We start from the raw sequence: 22,025 nt of genomic DNA on the forward strand, positions 1-22,025 counted from the left end.
ACGATGAGGTGACTGACCCCACCTGGCTTGCTAAGCCTACTGAAGACAGGGCTTCAGAGGGGGAGGCAAGTGTAGCAGCTCGACTGGTTGGAAGAGGCAGTGGGCTGGCTAGGGGGAGAGGCAGGGCCAGAGCAAATAATCCCCCAACTGTTTCCTACAGCACCATCTCGCGGCAAGCCTCTGTGCAGAGGGCTAGGTGTTCAAAGGTGTGAATGTTTTTTAGTGAGAGCGCAGACGACCGATGAACAGTGGTGTGCAACCTGTGCTGCACCAAGATCAACCGGGGAGCCACTACTACCAGCATCCCCACCACCAGCATGCGCAGGCATATGATGGCCAAGCACCCCACAAGGTGGGACGAAGGCCATTCACCGCCTCCGGATTATACCACTGCCTCTTCCCCTGTGCCACAACCTGAAGAGCTCTGTCTATACTGTTGCGGCCAGGCAGGCTGCAGGTTCATCATAGCGGTCGCCGTAAGCCGCTCTCTATCTTCAAATCCCCTAAAAACGGGGACTCTGGCTAACCTTACCCCTAAAAAACAGGGACTTAGAATAGCAATTACAATACCGTCTTACCTAAGTCAGAGGGCTGAAGGCTAATGACTATGGGAAAGGGGCCAAGCTCTTCAACATAATTAGTGTTTACAGGCTGGCAACTTAAATCATCAAGTTGCATGACCTGTCACACTAAAACTAACCAGCCTTTGAATTGAGTGTCAAGAGACGTTAACCTAGACACTCTATCCATTTAGCCTGCTATATAGGGCTAATGGATAGTCTGTGTTAGAGAAGAGCTGAGCCGCCTTGTGCTATATAGAGACACAGGTGTACTATACTCTGGCAATATGTCACAATAGAATGCCGTATAGAGTACACTGAGTCTGAACCGTCCTGCTACACCGATATGGATATACTGCACCTATAATAAAGTAATGTCTTGCAGTCTAAAATTAATAACAGACTGCTAATACGGTGCATGTTATTTCCCAACATACGGGTAGAAATACGGAGATGCTATTAGTCCCCTAGTTGGCAAAGAGCCAGATTAAAAATAAAGACCCATCCTGATGAAATGGCACACTGAATCGTTGTCATAGAAACGCGTCGATGGAGTAATGGCATGAATGATTGCATGAGTAAAATATTAATATTATCGATCCATTTAGGATCAGCATAGGTCTGATGCATCCGCAATTGTCTGAGAGTGGGAATTTTGGACGCTTGAAGTGAGGCATATAGACGGCTTCATAAACAGAATATAACGGAAAGTGCCCTGTATGTAAAAGCATTTTCCTCTAATGTGGGTTGATCAAAATAAACGGAAAACAGAGCATTAGAATAACCGTTTGAGTGAATAAGAGACCTGAGCGATACTGTGATAGTTACAGAGAAATAGAATCAAGCTCTGACTAGTAAAAAGGCTGTTAATCATCGCTGTCAATACATCAATAAACAGTAACTCTCAGATGAACACTCTATTCCCTCCCTATCTGATGGGGAGTTGTTTTTAAGCACTATATGTTCGTGATTGTTTGCATACACTAGTTATTTTAAGAATCTAAAAATAAAGGTTAAATTTTAAGTAATCAGTAAGGTTCTTTTCAGTGAAGATACTTTAAAGAGTTCAAAAGAACATAATTGCCTCGGGGATTTCAGTTGCCAGAGCACCGACTGCTGTGCGCCGTACCCACGTGCTGGTATTCAACGCTGCACATGTTGGCCAGGCTTTACGAGCAGCGTAGAGCAATTGTAGAATACCAGCTGCAACATGGGCGGTGGAGTAGTAGTCAGCCTCTGCAGTTATTCACAGAGGAGTGGGCAAGGATGGCAGACATCTGTCAGGTCCTCGGAAACTTTGAGGAGTCTACACAAATGGTGATCGGCGATGCGGCCATTATCAGGGTTACTATCCCGCTGCTTTGCCTGCTGAAAAGTTCACTGCTAAGCATAAAGGCTGACGCTTTGCGGTTAGAACAGGAGATGGGGGATGGTAGTATGTCGCTTGATAGCCAGACCCCCCTCATGTCTGTATCTCAGCGCACTTTGGAGGAGGGGGAGGGGGAGGAGGAGAATGGGGGAAGAGAATGCTGGTCACACTGCAGAGGGTACCCATGCTGCTTCCCTCTCATCTGTTCAGCATGTATGGGCTGAAGAGAAGGAGGATCCTGAAAGTCATCCTTCTAGTGAGGACAGCGATGTGTTGCGTACTAGGACTCTAGCACACATGGCTGACTTCATGTTAAGCTGCCTTTCACGTGACCCTTGCGTTTGACGCATTCTGACCAACACGGATTACTGGGTGTACATCCTTCTCGACACATGGTGCAAGGAGAACCTTTCCATTTTCATTCCCAAAGAGGAAAGGAGTATCAGAGTAATGCAATACCACAGGGCCCCGGTGGAAAAACTGATGCTAAAGTTCCCATCTGACATTGCTAGCAGTAGAAGAGGTAGTTCATAGGGCCAACTAGCAGGAGAGGCATGGGGAACCAGAAGCATGTCCAGCACAGGCAGGGGTACACTCTCCAATGCCTTTGCCAGTTTTATGGCTTCCTAGCAAGACTGTGCCCCCACTCCCCAGTCAAGGCTAAGTTGGAGGGAGCACTGTAAAAAGATGATGAGGGAGTACATAGCCAATCGTACCACCGTCCTCTGTGATGCCTCTGCTCCATCCAACTATTGGGTTTCAAAGCTGGACACATGGCACGAACTTGTGCTTTACGCCCTGGAGGTGCTGGCCTCCCTGCCGCTAGCGTCTTGTCAGAGAGGGTGTTTAGTACAGCTGGGTGGATCATCACGGATAAGTAAACCCGCCTGTCAACTGACAGCGCCGACATGCTTACACTCATAAGGATGAACAAAGGCTGGATTTCCCCAGACTTCTCTTCTCCACCGGTAGAAAGCAGCAGGTCATAAATATTCTTTCGCTGCAACAGGATAAATATGCATCCTCTCTCTAACCCCAAAAAAGGGGAGACGTAGCTTGGTCTATCCCTTTCGGATCTTATTCCTCTTCCTCCTAAAACAGCATGTCATCACACTAAACTGCCAATTTTTTGCGGGCCAAAAGGCTCTGTTAAAACCATTTTTTTCGGACGGCTGCATCCAGGCTCTGTTATAAATTAAGCAACAATGACCTCTATCTTTAAAAAATGTTGATGGGTTTCTCCTGCCTTCGCGGTAAACCAATTTTTCATGGGTACAATTGTACTCTTGGTACACCGATTTTTCAGGCCTTCGCCTATACTCTTAGCAAACTAATTTTTCCGGGCGTTGCCTATACTCTTGGTAAACACATTTTTTTAGGTGTTCGCCTATACTCTTGGTACACCAATGTTTCAGGGGTTAGCTAAACTCTTGGTAAACCAATGTTTCAGGGGTTCGCCTTCCTCTTGTTATGGAAAGGTTTCATGGGTTCGCCTATACTCTTGGTACACAAATGTTTCAGGGATTCATCTATACGCTTGCTAGATAAAGGTTTGAGGAGTTCACCTATACTGTGGGTGCAGAAATGTTTCAGGGTTCGCCGCTACACTTGCTAGAGAAATGTTTCAGGGATTCGCCTATACGCTCGCTACAGAAATGTTTCAGGGGTCCGCCTATACACTTGCTACAGAAAGGTTTCTGGGGTCCGCCTATACACTTGCCACAGAAATGTTTTTCCAGGGTTTGCCTATAATCTTGCTACAGAACTATTTCAGGGGTTCGCCTATACTCTTGCTACTGAAATGTTTCAGGGGTTCGCCTATACTATTGCTACATAAATGTTTTTGGGGTCCACCTATACACTTGCCACAGAAATGTTTTTCTGGGGTTCGCATATACTCTTGCTACAGAAATGTTTTAGGGGTCGCCTTTTCTATTGCTACAGAAAGGTTTGAGGGGTTTGCCTATACTCGCTACAGAAATGTTTCAGGGGTCCGCCTATACACTTGCCACAGAATTTTTTTCCGGGGTCCACCTACACACTTGCTACAGAAAGGTTTCTGGGGTTCGCCTATACACTTGCTACGGAAAGGTTACTAGGGTCAGCCTATACACTTGCTATAGAAAGGTTTCTGGGGTTCGCCTATACACTTGCTACGGAAAGGTTACTAGGGTCAGCCTATACACTTGCTATAGAAAGGTTTCTGGGATCCACCTATACACTTGCCACAGAAATGTTTTTTCAGGGTTCACCTATACTCTTGCTACAGAAATGTTTCTGGGGTCCGCCTATACACTTCCTACAGAAAGGTTTCTGGGGTTCGCCTATACACTTGCTACGGAAAGGTTACTAGGGTCAGCCTATACACTTGCTATAGAAAGGTTTCTGGGATCCACCTATACACTTGCCACAGAAATGTTTTTTCAGGGTTCACCTATACTCTTGCTACAGAACTGTTTCAGGGGTTCACCTATACACTTCCTGCAGAAATGTTTCAAGGGTTCCCCTATACTATTGCTACAGAAAGGTTTGAAGGGTTTGCCTATACTCTTGCTACAGAACTGTTTCAGAGCTTTCCCAGCGTGGTGTTCAGCTATCTGGCACAAATACACTGAATGACTTGGGTAGGGTGCAGAAGGCTTTCCCATCATTGTGGTATTCAGCTCTCTGACACATACACAGAATGAAATGGGCAGAAGTGTGGGCAGAGACCGAGGTCCTGGGCGGGGTGAAAGTCTGCCATATTTGGGCACTCTAATTTCTTCATGTTTAATACTGTCCTTGGGTTTCATGGGCTTGCCTATGCTGTGGGTGCACAAAAGTTTCCCAGCGTGGTGTTCAGCTATCTGACACATACACAGAATGAATTGGGCAGAAGTGTGGGCAGAGGCAGAATGAATTGTGTGGGTACACATGGGTTTCCCAAAACTATGTAACTCACGGCACAATGGGTCACACAAAGTTGAGGCTGGGACCGAGCCTGACCCAGGGCCCGCTCACATGCTATCCACACAGAGGATTGCGGGTCCTACCTCGTTCATGGTTTCTCTGGCTTATTATGCCACCTCCCCCTCCTGCTTGGCGTCTAGGGATCAGCGCTGGTCGACATTAATTTGCTCTCGTGTTACCACAGTTATCTGAGACACTGGTTTGGACCAATCAAGAGAAGCGTAACTGAATTAATGAGATGTTCACAGTAAGAGGGGGGGGGGGGGCTGTGCCAGGTTTGGCTAGTGGAATTTCTTCGTGGTTCATCCAGTCTTTAGAGCGATGAAAGGAATTGTAACTGACAGCACATTGGGTCAACCAGGTGGAGGCTGGGACCGAGCCTGACCCTGGGCCCGCTCACGTGCTTCCCACACAGAGTATTGCGGGTCCTACCTCGATCACAGTTTCTTGGGCTTATTATGCCACCTCCTCCTCCTCCTTAGGGTCTGGAGATCAGCGCTGGTCGGCATGTAATATCTCTCGGGTTACAAATTACCACAGTTATCCGAGATACTGGATTGGAGCATTCACAGGAAGTGAAACTAATACAGTGACGCAGGGTCACTGTATACCTGTGGTGGCTACTTTTGTGGCACCTCCTGCTTCAAACCAATCTTTGGTGTTAGTATGCGCTGCTGCATTGTGAAGATGTGTAGAAGTACTGGGTTCTGAGTCCCCTTTATGCCCACGTTTGCGGCTCCTGACAATTTTGTGATGGAGGTGGCACGGGATTGGAATTATGGTCGTACGTCAATTTATCCTCAATTCTCATCAGCATTGTGGGATATGGCTCACATTTTCAAAGAGGGTCGCTGCCAGGCCCTGCCCACCCTCTGCAGTGTGTGTCTCTGGCTCCTCCACATCCAATACGCACTTATAAATAGACATGAGGGTGGTGTGGCGATCGAGCCAGCATGTGGCATGAGGGCAGCTGAACGCTGAACAGGGAAACTTTTGCGTGTGATGTGGATGCTGGCTCATGCGGGGGGTTGGACAGCAATGCCAGCATGTAACCCAGGAGAAGAGGCAGCGGTGTCACCTGCAGGCAGTGATTGTCCTTGGTTGCAACTAGTGTAGTGCTTAGCTAAGATGTGCCAGTGCGTGTGCCTTGCTTAAGGTCTGTCCCAAGCAAATTGTTAGGGGGGTGACCGCCACGCTCTTGCCCCGTATTTGGCTTAATAGTGTGACCTGGGAGCCTCAGATGCACCCATGCATGCTGCCCCTGCCATTCCCTATCCCATTCTCTGGTGTTTCCATGCCTTTCTGATGTTTTCAGGTGTTTTAAACAACATCCCCTATGTGGAGCATCGGTCAGCTTGAAAAATGCTTGAGTCTCCCAATGGCTTCAATGGGGTTCATTACTCGAAATGAGCTCTCGAGCATTACAAAAAGTTCAACTTGAGTACCGAGCACCCCAGCATTTTGTTTTTCGCTCATCTCCATTATTTACACTTTTGAAAAAGATTCAATGGGTGAATATACAACAAACGCCGTATATGGCTCCCCTAGTGCTAGATCTAGATAACTTCCCCAAGCCTAACAGATATCTGATAGAACATGCTTTTATAATGGCAAAAACAATCACAGCAAAAAGATGGACGTCCCCTTTTCCGCCAAACCTGGAGGTGTTCGAGAACCACATGGCAGAACATTGCCTTTATTAAAAATGGTTAGCCATATGCTACAATACATAACAAAAAATACTTGGATATATAGGGAGGGTGGATAGCTTATAAGAAAAGTGAAAAACAAAGAAATAAGATGCCCAATTGTTGACCAGTAATGACCGTTGCTGACTGTTGTTTATGTTTGAAAGTTGTAACTGATTTTATGTGAAAAAAAAGGACATTTTTTTTCTTCTTCTTTGGAGAAGATATACATTGGACTCTGAGGGTACAAAGAACTATTATTGTACCAACATCAAAATATATAGATGATTGCTACTCTGTAATATCTGTAAAACTCACGTACTTGAACAATGTACCGAGACATAAATGCTTGAGAAATCTCCAATACAAATATTAATGATGAAAAATAATATATATATAAAGATAATCTGGTCTGTCCGCTGCCGCGCCATCCTGTCCTGTTGTCCCATCACCACCCGCCACATGTAGACAGAATGTCCTTCTCTGCCGGCATCACTGACATCATCTGCTCTACAATGACATCATGACGTTAGATTAACCCTTTCCCCTCTGTGTGATTCTTGTATTTGTCTCTACAGCTGGAGGTCACTTTATAGACCGACACAGAGAGGATCTAATTCACAGAATAACAAATGTAGATCCAGTCGTGTATGATCTGTACCGTAAGGGTCTGCTGACAGTGGAAGAGCGGGATAATATAATGAGACCAGGTCACCCCGAGGAGAAGATGAGACGTCTGTATGAGAGTATCAGAGACTGGGATTATTGGGATAAGGAAGAAGTTTCTAACTCTCTCTGTAAATACAATCCTCGTGTCATCGATGACCTGAAGATACTGGAAGATGAACCCCAGTTAGAGGAAGGTAAGTGCTGACATGATGGGAAGAAGATTATATCCAGGAGACATTTATCTTTATATCAGGGCTGTCAAACCGATTTTTTCCTTTTTATGGACACATAATCCAAAAATCACAGATAACCAACACTTATTATGGACACATTGGAAAACCATCCTAATAATGACTATAAGTGATTGCTGTCTGTAGTCGGATACTGATATGATCTCATTACCAGCAGTTACTGAGAGCTGGACAATGACAAGAATTACAGCCGTAATAACCGGCTGAAGTGTGAACAGCCTCAAAATAATCACATCTATTTATTTCATGGATGCTGGAAACACGTGCGCTATTTATATGGGCGTTATTTTAAACAATTGTATAAGTATGATGAATGGGTCGTACCAAGATCACAAGTTATCCCTCCACTGACACTGGTAAAGGGTATTCCATGTCCCCCCATACTGCCTATTACTCTGTGGATCACTGCTCCTCGGCGCTGGCATTAGAATACATGAAGCACTGACCAAGCACGCACAGTTGGCACTTCATATATTACAATGAAGTTTTGGAGTTTTTTGCTGGATCCAAACTCCTGTGCCTCGTGCATTCCTTTTGGATTTTGTCCTGCCTTACTGGTATGTTTAAGTGAGTGCTGCTTATGATAATTATACTATAAGGTCATATATTACAATGAGGTGGATGGAAATACCCAAATGGGAGCTGCTTAGAAATCTCTGCATTCCAATTGAAAGAAAATGGAGTGTCAGCAAACTTGTACAACCATCGCTCCATTCAGTGTCCTCTTCACTGCGGGGGTGTAGTAACCCAACAGTCAGAAGGATGGGGGCACAGGACCCTCATTCTCGTGATTAGTGATTTGCACTTCTATTTTTGAAAACCTGCTTACTTTGCAGCATTTTTGCACATCTGCCTAAAACTTTTTCCCAGTACTGTACATAAAACAGCCTCCCCCCCTGCAAAAAAATGTGTACGTGTATTTAATAAGACACATTTTATTACAGCGTTTGGTAAGATTTAGCGGATCAACTCTAGTGTACCTGTAAATAATGCAGTCCCTAAATAACAGTAACTGGCTCTACCCAGTGATAGTGATTACAGTGCAGTTACTTCCAGTGATCACAGGTGATGTCATCTCTAACTGGTGTCCTCAGTTTCATTTTTATTCTCTTTCTGGGCCTAGACCCCATGAATACTACTTCCAGCCACAGCTCATATCAGCAGACTATCCTAATCCTGTTATCTCTGCCCCTCTCAGTATCTCCCAATAGTAATAGGGCCTCACTAAATATATGCCCCCTCTGTGTCCCCAATTACTAATAATGTGCCCTCAGTGGGATGAATTAATAATGGTGCCTCCTTCCATGAAATGTCAAAATACCATTGATCATTAAAGGGATATAAATGTCTGAATTCCTCATAATATATTTTAACTATTGTAGAACAGGTTTTCTTAGAATCCCAGATCCCATTTTCTATATAATTATACATTTCCAGGAGGAATAGCAGAGGAATAGCACAGAGCAAAGCTCTAACAAAAGATACTGCAGCGTGTTTATTTCATGTAGAATCCAAGTAATTACTAATCTGATGAGTCTGGAGACGGACAGATCCTATATAAATACATTGTATCATAGGCTGGAAAACAGGAAAAATCCTTTAGAGAAATGTAATAGTAGCGGAAATATATAGAAACATCCAGAATGTAACGACCTTGTGTCCTTTTCCCATGATTCTCTCCCCACACAGGACTCGGGGTATCCTTTATAGATCGGCACCGATCAGATCTTATTAGGGAGATAACAGATGTGGATCCAGTCCTACGTGATCTCCGGGACCAGAAGCTACTGACCCAGGAACAGTATGATGATGTGATGGAAAAGACGACAAATCGGGAAAAGATGAGAGAACTGTGTGATGTCATCAGTCACTGGGAGGACGCTGGGAAGTATAAGGCTTATATCACACTCAGAAGACTCAACAAACATCTCATCACAGACTTAGAAAGAAATTACAGTAAGTGGAGAGAAGCACAACTACCACACCTCAGGGGTAAGAATGGACATCTGAAATCTTATTTCTGATTTGGAGGTTTCTCTGATCCCGGCTGTTAGAGCAGGAGCCTGGCTGTCATTAAACAGACAAGTGTCAGCTCCTCCTATGCTTCACATAGACCAGGCCACTAAAAGATGGTAGCCTCGCCCAAGGCCACTCAGTGACCACGGTAAGAATACACATGGATGCATTTTTTAAACACTAAAGGCCCCCCATACACATTAGGAGAAAGTCATCCCAAGCCACCAATTTTGGTGGTGTTTTATGACTGTTGTATGTCTATGAGAGTCTCCTGACCCAGACAGAAGGATTGGAAATGTTGAAGTTCCTTTTGTTGACTCTAGTGATAAACTGATGCCCATGTCCAGTGAAGGTTTCTCCTCTCTGCCCATGGAAAATACATGATTGTTTAGCTGAACAGAGTGTTCTTGTATATGGGGGAGTCGGAAGAAACAGCTGTCAGGGAAGGAAGAATTTGGCCAACAGGTATTGGAGTTTGTGGACATCTTAACCTTCTGTATTCACTGTGAGGTCGGAAAAGACCCAAAGCATCGCCTATAATTTTGTAATATATTTAAATGAGTTTGCCTAGCACCGCCTCCTTTTATGACTTTATCAGGCACCTAATGTCTTGTAAGATAGTATCATTGTTCTCTTTCTTGGTTATTTTGTTTTCCTAGAAATGGGTAATTCCTTTTCTGGAGTTACTAGTAACCGCAGAGTGAAGTCTTTATGGTAGGAATATTGTGGGGCCAAATAGGACTTAGTCTGTAAAGGAAGTTTCTGAAAATGCTGAAATCGAGGAGGTTCATCTAAGTAGCAGCAACCTGCACCTTTTATCTGCCGTTCTGGACCTTCTTCTTCGTTTCGTGCAGCCGCCGATCTGCTGCTGTGTTTACATGCATCGCTTCTGCAGTAAACACAATAACAGACTGCTGCCTACAACTCCCAGCATGCATAGGGCTTGTCTCTCGGACTCTTGCCTTCTGTTTGATGCTCAGTTTTTATCTATGCATGTGACTGCTGCAGCCAATCACTGGTCAAGGACTGGTCATAGCAAACAACATGTAACTAGCTGTTGGGGGGCAAGTGAAGGCAAGCAAAGTCCTGAATGAACGTGACCGTAGTGAGGGGGGGGGGGGGGGCGGGCTGTGTGTGTATATAGCAGTGTGTGTACGCATACATATAGCAGAGCTGTGTGTGTATATAGCAGTGTGTGTACGCATACATATAGCAGAGCTGTGTGTGTATATAGCAGTGTGTGTGTGGGCATACATATAGCAGAGCTGTGTGTATATAGCAGTGTGTGTGTGGGCATACATATAGCAGAGCTGTGTGTGTATATAGTAGTGTGTGTGTGGGCATACATATAGCAGAGCTGTGTGTGTATATAGCAGTGTGTGTGTGGGCATACATATAGCAGAGCTGTGTGTATATAGCAGTGTGTGTGTGGGCATACATATAGCAGAGCTGTGTGTGTATATAGCAGTGTGTGTGTGGGCATACATATAGCAGAGCTGTGTGTGTATATAGCAGTGTGCGTGTGCGCATACATATAGCAGAGCTGTGTGTGTATATAGCAGTGTGTGTATGCATACATATAGCAGAGCTGTGTGTGTATATAGCAGTGTGTGTGTGGGCATACATATAGCAGAGCTGTGTGTGTATATAGCAGTGTGTGTGGGCATACATATAGCAGAGCTGTGTGTGTATATAGCAGTGTGTGTACGCATACATTTAGCAGAGCTGTGTGTGTATATAGCAGTGTGTGTAGGCATACATATAGCAGACCTGTGTGTGTATATAGCAGTGTGTGTGTGGGCATACATATAGCAGAGCTGTGTGTGTATATAGCAGTGTGTGTGGGCATACATATAGCAGAGCTGTGTGTGTATATAGCAGTGTGTGTGTGGGCATACATATAGCAGAGCTGTGTGTGTATATAGCAGTGTGTGTGTGGGCATACATATAGCAGAGCTGTGTGTGTATATAGCAGTGTGTGTGTGGGCATACATATAGCAGAGCTGTGTGTGTATATAGCAGTGTGTGTGTGGGCATACATATAGCAGAGCTGTGTGTGTATATAGCAGTGTGTGTGTGGGCATACATATAGCAGAGCTGTGTGTGTATATAGCAGTGTGTGTGTGGGCATACATATAGCAGAGCTGTGTGTGTATATAGCAGTGTGTGTGTGGGCATACATATAGCAGAGCTGTGTGTGTATATAGCAGTGTGTGTGTGCGCATACATATAGCAGAGCTGTGTGTGTATATAGCAGTGTGCGTGTGCGCATACATATAGCAGAGCTGTGTGTGTATATAGCAGTGTGCGTGTGCGCATACATATAGCAGAGCTGTGTGTGCGCATACATATAGCAGAGCTGTATGTGTATATAGCAGTGTGTGTGTGGGCATACATATAGCAGAGCTGTGTGTGTATATAGCAGTGTGTGTGTGGGCATACATATAGCAGAGCTGTGTGTATATATATCGCAGTGTGTGTGTGGGCATACATATAGCAGAGCTGTGTGTGTATATAGCAGTGTGTGTGTGGGCATACGTATAGCAGAGCTGTGTGTGTATATAGCAGTGTGTGTGGGGGCATACGTATAGCAGAGCTGTGTGTGTATATAGCAGTGTGTGTGTGGGCATACATATAGCAGAGCTGTGTGTGTATATAGCAGTGTGTGTGGGCATACGTATAGCACAGCTGTGTGTGTATATAGCAGTGTGTGTGTGGGCATACATATAGCAGAGCTGTGTGTTTATAGCAGTGTGTGTATACGCATACATATAGCAGAGCTGTGTGTATATAGCAGTGTGTGTGTGGGCATACATATAGCAGAGCTGTGTGTATATAGCAGTGTGTGTGTGGGCATACATATAGCAGAGCTGTGTGTGTATATAGCAGTGTGTGTGTACGCATACATATAGCAGAGCTGTGTGTGTATATAGCAGTGTGTGTGTACACATACATATAGCAGAGCTGTGTGTGTATATAGCAGTGTTTGTGTGGGCATACATATAGCAGAGGTGTGTGTATATAGCAGTGTGTGTATACGCATACATATAGCAGAGCTGTGTGTATATAGCAGTGTGTGTGTGGGCATACATATAGCAGAGCTGTGTGTGTATATAGCAGTGTGTGTGTGGGCATACATATAGCAGAGCTGTGTGTGTATATAGCAGTGTGTGTGTACACATACATATAGCAGAGCTGTGTGTGTATATAGCAGTGTGTGTACGCATACATATAGCAGAGCTGTGTGTGTATATAGCCGTGTGTGTGTGGGCATACATATAGTAGAGCTGTGTGTGTATATAGCAGTGTGTGTGTGGGCATACATATAGCAGAGCTGTGTGTGTATATAGCAGTGTGTGTGTGGGCATACATATAGCAGAGCTGTGTGTGTATATAGCAGTGTGTGTGTGGGCATACATATAGCAGAGCTGTGTGTGTATATAGCAGTGTGTGTGTGGGCATACATATAGCAGAGCTGTGTGTATATATATCGCAGTGTGTGTGTGGGCATACATATAGCAGAGCTGTGTGTGTATATAGCAGTGTGTGTGTGGGCATACATATAGCAGAGCTGTGTGTGTATATAGCAGTGTGTGTGTACACATACATATAGCAGAGCTGTGTGTGTATATAGCAGTGTGTGTACGCATACATATAGCAGAGCTGTGTGTGTATATAGCCGTGTGTGTGTGGGCATACATATAGTAGAGCTGTGTGTGTATATAGCAGTGTGTGTGTGGGCATACATATAGCAGAGCTGTGTGTGTATATAGCAGTGTGTGTGGGCATACATATAGCAGAGCTGTGTGTGTGTATATAGCCGTGTGTGTGTGGGCATACATATAGTAGAGCTGTGTGTGTATATAGCAGTGTGTGTGTGGGCATACATATAGCAGAGCTGTGTGTGTATATAGCAGTGTGTGTGGGCATACATATAGCAGAGCTGTGTGTGTATATAGCAGTGTGTGTGTGGGCATACGTATAGCAGAGCCGTGTGTGTATATAGCAATGTGTGTGTGGGCATACATATAGCCGAGCTGTGTGTGTATATAGCAGTGTGTGTGGGCATACATATAGCAGAGCTGTGTGTGTATATAGTAGTGTGTGTGTGGGCATACATATAGCAGAGCTGTGTGTGTATATAGCAGTGTGTGTGTGGGCATACATATAGCAGAGCTGTGTGTGTATATAGCAGTGTGCGTGTGCGCATACATATAGCAGAGCTGTGTGTATATATAGCAGTGTGTTTGCGCATACATATAGCAAAGCTGTGTGTTTATATAGCAGTGTGCGTGTGCGCATACATATAGCAGAGCTGTGTGTGTATATAGCAGTGTGCGTGTGCGCATACATATAGCAGAGCTGTGTATGCGCATACATATAGCAGAGCTGTGTGTGTATATAGCAGTGTGTGTGTGGGCATACATATAGCAGAGCTGTGTGTGTATATAGCAGTGTGTGTGTGGGCATACATATAGCAGAGCTGTGTGTGTATATAGCAGTGTGTGTGGGCATACATATAGCAGAGCTGTGTGTGTATATAGCAGTGTGTGTGTGGGCATACATATAGCAGAGCTGTGTGTGTATATAGCAGTGTGTGTGTGGGCATACATATAGCAGAGCTGTGTGTGTATATAGCAGTGTGTGTGTGGGCATACGTATAGCAGAGCTGTGTGTGTATATAGCAGTGTGTGTACGCATACATTTAGCAGAGCTGTGTGTATATATAGCAGTGTGTGTGTGGGCATACATATAGCAGAGCTGTGTGTGTATATAGCAGTGTGTGTGTGGGCATACATATAGCAGAGCTGTGTGTTTATAGCAGTGTGTGTATACGCATACATATAGCAGAGCTGTGTGTATATAGCAGTGTGTGTGTGGGCATACATATAGCAGAGCTGTGTGTGTATATAGCAGTGTGTGTGTGTACGCATACATATAGCAGAGCTGTGTGTGTATATAGCAGTGTGTGTACGCATACATATAGCAGAGCTGTGTGTGTATATAGCAGTGTGTGTGGGCATACATATAGCAGAGCTGTGTGTTTATAGCAGTGTGTGTATACGCATACATATAGCAGAGCTGTGTGTATATAGCAGTGTGTGTGTGGGCATACATATAGCAGAGCTGTGTGTGTATATAGCAGTGTGTGTGTGTACGCATACATATAGCAGAGCTGTGTGTGTATATAGCAGTGTGTGTACGCATACATATAGCAGAGCTGTGTGTGTATATAGCAATGTGTGTGTGGGCATACATATAGCAGAGCTGTGTGTATATAGCAGTGTGTGTGTATGCATACATATAGCAGAGCTGTGTGTGTATATAGCAGTGTGTGTGTGGGCATACATATAGCAGAGCTGTGTGTGTATATAGCAGTGTTTATGTGGGCATACATATAGCAGAGGTGTGTGTATATAGCAGTGTGTGTATACGCATACATATAGCAGAGCTGTGTGTATATAGCAGTGTGTGTGTGGGCATACATATAGCAGAGCTGTGTGTATATAGCAGTGTGTGTGTGGGCATACATATAGCAGAGCTGTGTGTGTATATAGCAGTGTGTGTGTACACATACATATAGCAGAGCTGTGTGTGTATATAGCAGTGTGTGTACGCATACATATAGCAGAGCTGTGTGTGTATATAGCACTGTGTGTGTGGGCATACATATAGCAGAGCTGTGTGTGTATATAGTAGTGTGTGTGTGGGCATACATATAGCAGAGCTGTGTGTGTATATAGCAGTGTGTGTGTGCGCATACATATAGCAGAGCTGTGTGTGTATACAGCTGTGTGCGTGTGCGCATACATATAGCAGAGCTGTGTGTGTATATAGCAGTGTGTGTGTGGGCATACATATAGCAGAGCTGTGTGTCTATATAGCAGTGTGTGTGTGGGCATACATATAGCAGAGCTGTGTGTGTATATAGCAGTGTGTTTGGGGGCATACATATAGCAGAGCTGTGTGTGTATATAGCAGTGTGCGTATGCGCATACATATAGCTGAGCTGTGTGTGTATATAGCAGTGTGTGTGGGGGCATACATATAGCAGAGCTGTTTGTGTATATAGCAGTGTGTGTGTGGGCATACGTATAGCAGAGCTGTGTGTGTATATAGCAATGTGTGTGTGGGCATACATATAGCCGAGCTGTGTGTGTATATACCAGTGTGTGTGGGCATACATATAGCAGAGCTGTGTGTGTATATAGTAGTGTGTGTGTGGGCATACATATAGCAGAGCTGTGTGTGTATATAGCAGTGTGTGTGTGGGCATACATATAGCAGAGCTGTGTGTGTATATAGCAGTGTGCGTGTGCGCATACATATAGCAGAGCTGTGTGTGTATATAGCAGTGTGTTTGCGCATACATATAGCAAAGCTGTGTGTTTATATAGCAGTGTGCGTGTGCGCATACATATAGCAGAGCTGTGTGTGTATATAGCAGTGTGCGTGTGCGCATACATATAGCAGAGCTGTGTGTGCGCATACATATAGCAGAGCTGTGTGTGTATATAGCAGTGTGTGTGTGGGCATACATATAGCAGAGCTGTGTGTGTATATAGCAGTGTGTGTACGCATGCATATCGAAGTTCACACATAGCAGAATTGTTGCAGAAGTTTGCCTATAGAATGTGCAGCAAATACAGAGTAATATGTAAGTGATTGGGGCAGAAACATCATTCGCTCACAATGGGAAATAGTGTTTTGTTGTGTAAACCGGGAGCGCGTCTTCTAGTCTGAAATATATGGTAATCTATTCTTATTATTTAGCATTTTGGCGGTGAGGGATAACAAACCGCCGATCTGCCATTACTCCTGTAGTTGTACTTTATTATGGGGTTCCCTGTATCAATGGCATCTTACTTCTGTGGGACCATATGATTACGGTGATTCCACATTTATCAGCTGTTCGGTATAATAGGTTCCTCATATAATCCTACAAAGTACCGGACTGTGTGTGAGTGCGCCGAGAAGAACTGATGCTGATTGGGCGGTGGAGGGCGTCACTCCTAATATCAATGTAAATTAGATTCCTCTTCTGTTCAGTCTTTTGTTAATTCACAAAAATCAGCTATTTGCACTTCTATTTTTTAAAAATCATTCTTACTTTGCAGCATTTTTTCCACATCTGGCTAAAACTGGAAGCCCCCTGAGGACCAAGGGGTTATGGGGTACAGGAACAAGCTATGATTTTGAGAATCACTTGGAGCAAGCGGGAGGCTGCCTTTCCGCATGGGACTCGGACACTGAGACTATCATGGAACTGATGCGCAGATGCCCGACAAGTAAGGGTGGCCTCTGATGACTGACTTGTGTGCTCACACTTTATGGACTTTGTAGACTGTGATGGACACACGTAACCGTTAACCTGAGGTCTACTATGTGTTTATATGCTAATGATGTGTACCGGTAATCTGAGGGTTAATATTGGTCAAGTACCAGGATGGCAAGGCACTTTATAGAAGCCCGACCCGTTAAAGAGAATCTATAATACAAAAGTGATGTACTGTCGTTCTGATGCACCTTTGACTCGTGTAGTGGGTGGAGTCTGCAAGGAGGCGGAGCCTGGAATTTATGAGTGAATGATAGACAGTCTATATTAAGTGCAGACATTTTCTTCCTTCGGTCGTTGAGGCCGCGAGGATAGTGCGAGACTGCGGGTCTGGGAATATTTAGTATGTAATATACTGATGGAGACCTAATGATTCAGTTGGGGTCGAGTGCCTTTCTGAAAACTAACATTGTAAGTGTGACTTGTGGTTCAGGTTATTATGCAGCGTTCCAGTACCGACCGTCCTATTCTGGGTTCAGTTCAGGATAGTCTATTAAAGGGGTTGTCCCGCGGCAGCAAGTGGGTCTATACACTTCTGTATGGCCATATTAATGCACTTTGTAATATACATCGTGCATTAATTATGAGCCATACAGAAGTTATTCACTTACCTGTTCCGTTGCTAGCGTCCTCGTCGCCATGGATCCGTCTAATTTTCAGCGTCTAATCGCCGGATTAGACGCGCTTGCGCAGTGCGGTCTTCTTCTTTTCTGAATGGGGCCGCTCGTGCCGGAGAGCGGCTCCTGGTAGCTTCGCCCCGTCACGTGCCGATTCCAGCCAATCAGGAGGCTGGAATCGGCAATGGACCGCACAGAAGACCTGCGGTCCACCGAGGGAGAAGATCCCGGCGGCCATCTTCACCAGGTAAGTAAGAAGTCACCGGAGCGCGGGGATTCAGGTAAGCACTGTGCGGTTTTCTTTTTTAACCCCTGCATCGGGTTTGTCTCGCGCCGAACGGGGGGCTGTTGAAAAAAAAAAAAAACCGTTTCGGCGCGGGACAACCCCTTTAATATAACCATAATCTGGTCTGTCCGCTGCTGCGCCATCCTGTCCTGTTGTCCCACCACCACCCCCCCACATGTAGACAGATTGTTCTTCTCTGCCGGCATCACTGACATCATCTGCTCTACAGATAAAGGAGTGTGGCAGCATCGGTGGGTTCAAAAAATTCAAAGATTCTTTATTCTCCCTAACACCAGAAGAAGTACAGCTTGACGAAGGCCCAATTGGGGGCAGAAACATCACTGTACTACTTCTGGTGTTATGGGGGAATAAGGAATCTTTGAATTTTTTGCCCCCACCGATGCTGCCACACTTCTTTATCTGTAGACTTATTTTGGATGGGGTTCTGATCCAGGTGGCTGCATCGCTTTAGGGTCCTACCATAGTTGTGGGCTTCTAACGTGCTGCTGGTAAAACTTCGCTACACAAGGATCATCTGCTCTATAATGACATCAAGTAAGACATTAGATTAACCCTTTCCCCTTTGTGTGATTCTTGTATTTGTCTCTACAGCTGGAGTTCACTTTATAGACCGACACAGAGAGGATCTAATTCATAGAATCAAAGCTGTAGATCCAGTCGTGTATGATCTGTACTGTAAGGATCTGCTGACAGTGGAAGAGTGGGATTATATAAGGAGACCAAGAGAGCCTGAGGACAAGATGAGACGTCTGTATGAGATTATCAGAAAATTGCATTACGGGGATAAGGAGGAAGTTTATCGCACTTTCTACAAGCACAATCCTCGTGTCATCGATGACCTGAAGATACAGGAAGATGAATCCCAGTTAGAGGAAGGTAAGTGCTAACATGATGGGAAGAAGATTATATCCAGGAGACATTTATCTTATATTTATATCTGGGCTGTCAAGCGGAACTTTTTCATTTTTATGGAAATTCACAGATAACCAACAGTTTTTATGGACACACTGGAAAACCATCATAATAATGATTATAATCCCTTACCAATAAATGCTAACCACAAGATTTCGGATAAGTTGACCACAGCAGCCGTTAAAATACTTACATTTTTAAACCCCACAGGGGATGGGAATCCTTGAAGCCACAAACAATCGGGTGCTTAAAACTTCCTTGATAAGGACGTACCTTGCCCACAATCATACAAACCAATTCATGGGCACTACTAGCCGCCTGTTGGGTGGCTAAAATATAAATGAGGCTGGGAGGGGTAAGCGCCCCCCTAACCCCCTTTTAACCGACTCCCATAGCACCCAACACTAACTTAATTAACAAAAAGAGGGAGTATTACCCAGTGAGGCCGTCCTCACCCACAACTCCACCCCTCCACAATTTACAACCAATTCCAAGGACCCCCCACCCGCCACAGCCAGCATGGCTTATACCTAAGCTTGCGCTGCACCCATAAACTGAAGTGCCCTCTCAACTCCATCTTGTACCGCCCATGCACACAAATCTATCATTATATCGTTGAGATGAACCCCGTCCTTCAACCAATAATTACCTTCCCCTCTTTCCAGGTCAAAATGTCTAACACAAATCCCCCCATTATGCGCACGAAAGCTGATACCTGCCTATTGATTTTTATTCTTGCCTTATTAATACTTTTGATGGATCTCACCCCCCCCCCCCCTCTAAGTCTTTCTTAGGACTATCTCAGACTGAACTATTACCATATGTCGGAAGAGACACCACAACCTTAAAATATCATATTGGATATCTATTCGCTGTTCTCGTGCAGGATGACTCCCCAGGTCATTCCCACCAACGTGCAAAAGTAGCACATCTGGGCCTCTATCCTTGCTCACACACTCATGTATTTCCTGCAATACCTGTCTCCATAACATCCCTTGCCTACCTATCCACCGAATTACAGAATTCTCCTTACTAAAATGTAATTGTCTACCATTTGGACGCTCTCTTGCCCTTTCTGCCGCCCAATAGATGTAGGAATGGCCCAGCAACCATACTAATGCAGGGGAATTTTAACCTGTGAAATAAAAACACAACATCAGTCAAAAAAACAACCCAACTATACAACTCCTTTTAAAACTTACATTACACTCATCCCTTTAGGCCGAACATATAGCCTAAAATGATTTGATTGCCATCCCCCAATCATCTTAATTGTCTCTAACCCAAACCTCTCTCAAAAGCTTTGGTCGCTGTCTCAATTCAAAATGCACTGGTTGGACCGAAAATCTAATAATGTAAATAAATAAAATATAACTTTTATTAGATAATTTTAAAAACCTGTCTATGAACAAACAAACATACATTTATATAGTACTAGCTTACCCGTCACGCGTTGCTGCGAAGACAGACAGACATACATTCATTTGTTTTTATATATCTAGATAACAACCAATCACAGCGCAGCTTTCATGTTACCTCAGTGGTATAATATATAACAACCAATCACAGCGCAGCTTTCATGTTACCTCAGCAGTAAGAGAAATAACAACCAATCACAGCGCAACTTTTATTCTGCCTCAGCAATATAAAAAATAGCAACCAATCACAGCGCAGCTTTCATGTTACCTCAGTGGTATAATATATAGCAACGAATTGCAGCACAGCTTTCATGCAACCTCAGTAGTATAAGAAGTAGCCACCAATCACAGCACAGCTTTCATATTACCTCAGCAGTATAAGAAATAGCAACCAATCACAGCACAGCTTTAATTTTACCTCAGCATTCTCAATATCCAGCAATTGTCTTGTGATACGTTCGGTGGATGCATCATTTTGTAGTTGAACACGCATCCCGTTGCTCGTAATGCCTTTTGCTTTTGTGCTTGAGATGGAAATCAAACGATCTTTGTCTGGGGGGCATAACTGTCGACGATGCTCGCATGCACGCCACCTATCGTGGGATAGTTGTACTATACCAGTAATCTTCCCAGGAGTGTACTCAACAACTTGCCAAAGTCTCATGGCGATTGGATGAATAGTGTAGTAATGCATAAAGGACAGACAGACAGACAGTCATTTATATATATCAGGAAGTGAGAGAATTACATTCCGTACGTAAAATTTGGACGCTAATTCTTTTGTGCATAGAATTGAATAATCGAGTTGGGACCCATTAACGTTTCCTATTTATGACATATTCAATGCCCATGCCAAATTTCCAGTTTCTATAACATTGGGAAGCGAGAAAATTAGATTCCGTACGTAAAATTTGGACGCCAATTCTTTTGCGCCTAGAATTGAATAATCAAGTTGGGACCCATTAACGTTTCCTATTTATAACATTATCAATGCTCGTGCCAAATTTCAAGTTTGTATTACATTGGGAAGCAAGAGAATTAGATTCTGTACGTAAAATTTGGACGCTAATTCTTTTGCGCATAGAATTGAATAATCGAGTTGGGACCGATTAGCTTTTCCTATTTATGACATATTCAATGCTCGTGCCAAATTTCGAGTTTCTATGATATTGGGAAGCGAGAAAATTAGATTCCGTACGTAAAATTTGGACGCTAATTGTTTTGCGCATAGTATTGAATAATGGAGTTGGGACCCATTAGTTTTTCCTATTTATGACATATTCAATGCCCGTGCCAAATTTCAAGTTTCTATGTGAGAAAATTACATTCCGTATGCAAAATTTGGACGCTAACTTTTTTGCGCATAGAATTGAATAATCGAGTTGGGGCCCATTAACTTTTCCTATTTATGACATAATCAATGCTCGTGCCAAATTTCACGTTTCTATGACACCGGAAAGTGAGAAAATTACATTCCGTACGTAAAATTTGGACGCTAATTCTTTTGCGCATAGAATTGAATAATCGAGTTGGGACCCATTAGCTTTTCCTATTTATGACATATTCAATGCCCGTGCCAAATTTCAAGTTTCTATGTGAGAAAATTACATTCCGTACGTGAAATTTGGATGCTAATTCTTTTGCGCATAGAATTGAATAATCGAGTTGGGACCCATTAGCTTTTCCTATTTATGACATAATCAATGCCCCTGCCAAATTTCACGTTTCTATGACACCGGAAAGTGAGAAAATTAGATTCCGTACGTAAAATTTGGACGCTGATTCTTTTGTGCTTACAATTGAATAATCGAGTTGGGACCCATTAACTTTTCCTATTTATAACATAATCAATGCTCTTACCAAATTTCAAGTTTCTAGGACATTGGGAAGCGAGAAAATTAGATTCTGTACGTAAAATTTGGACGCTAATTCT

The 22,025-nt window shown here is 43.9% G+C and overlaps 1 protein-coding gene across 1 annotated transcript in view; it reads left to right on the forward strand.

Moving 5' to 3' along the window:
* The window catches only part of LOC136613178 (uncharacterized), a 110,089-nt gene that overhangs the window by 75,092 nt on the left and 12,972 nt on the right, over positions 1–22,025 (forward strand). The window contains exons 6-9 of the mRNA XM_066594019.1: positions 7,145–7,429; positions 9,176–9,442; positions 16,621–16,791; positions 18,354–18,638. Coding sequence (XP_066450116.1) covers positions 7,145–7,429; positions 9,176–9,442; positions 16,621–16,791; positions 18,354–18,638 — 1,008 coding nt within the window. The remainder of the gene's footprint in view (positions 1–7,144; positions 7,430–9,175; positions 9,443–16,620; positions 16,792–18,353; positions 18,639–22,025) is intronic.

The sequence above is a fragment of the Eleutherodactylus coqui genome, chromosome 2 (genome assembly GCF_035609145.1).
Source record: "Eleutherodactylus coqui strain aEleCoq1 chromosome 2, aEleCoq1.hap1, whole genome shotgun sequence".
Lineage (NCBI taxonomy): Eukaryota > Metazoa > Chordata > Amphibia > Anura > Eleutherodactylidae > Eleutherodactylus > Eleutherodactylus coqui.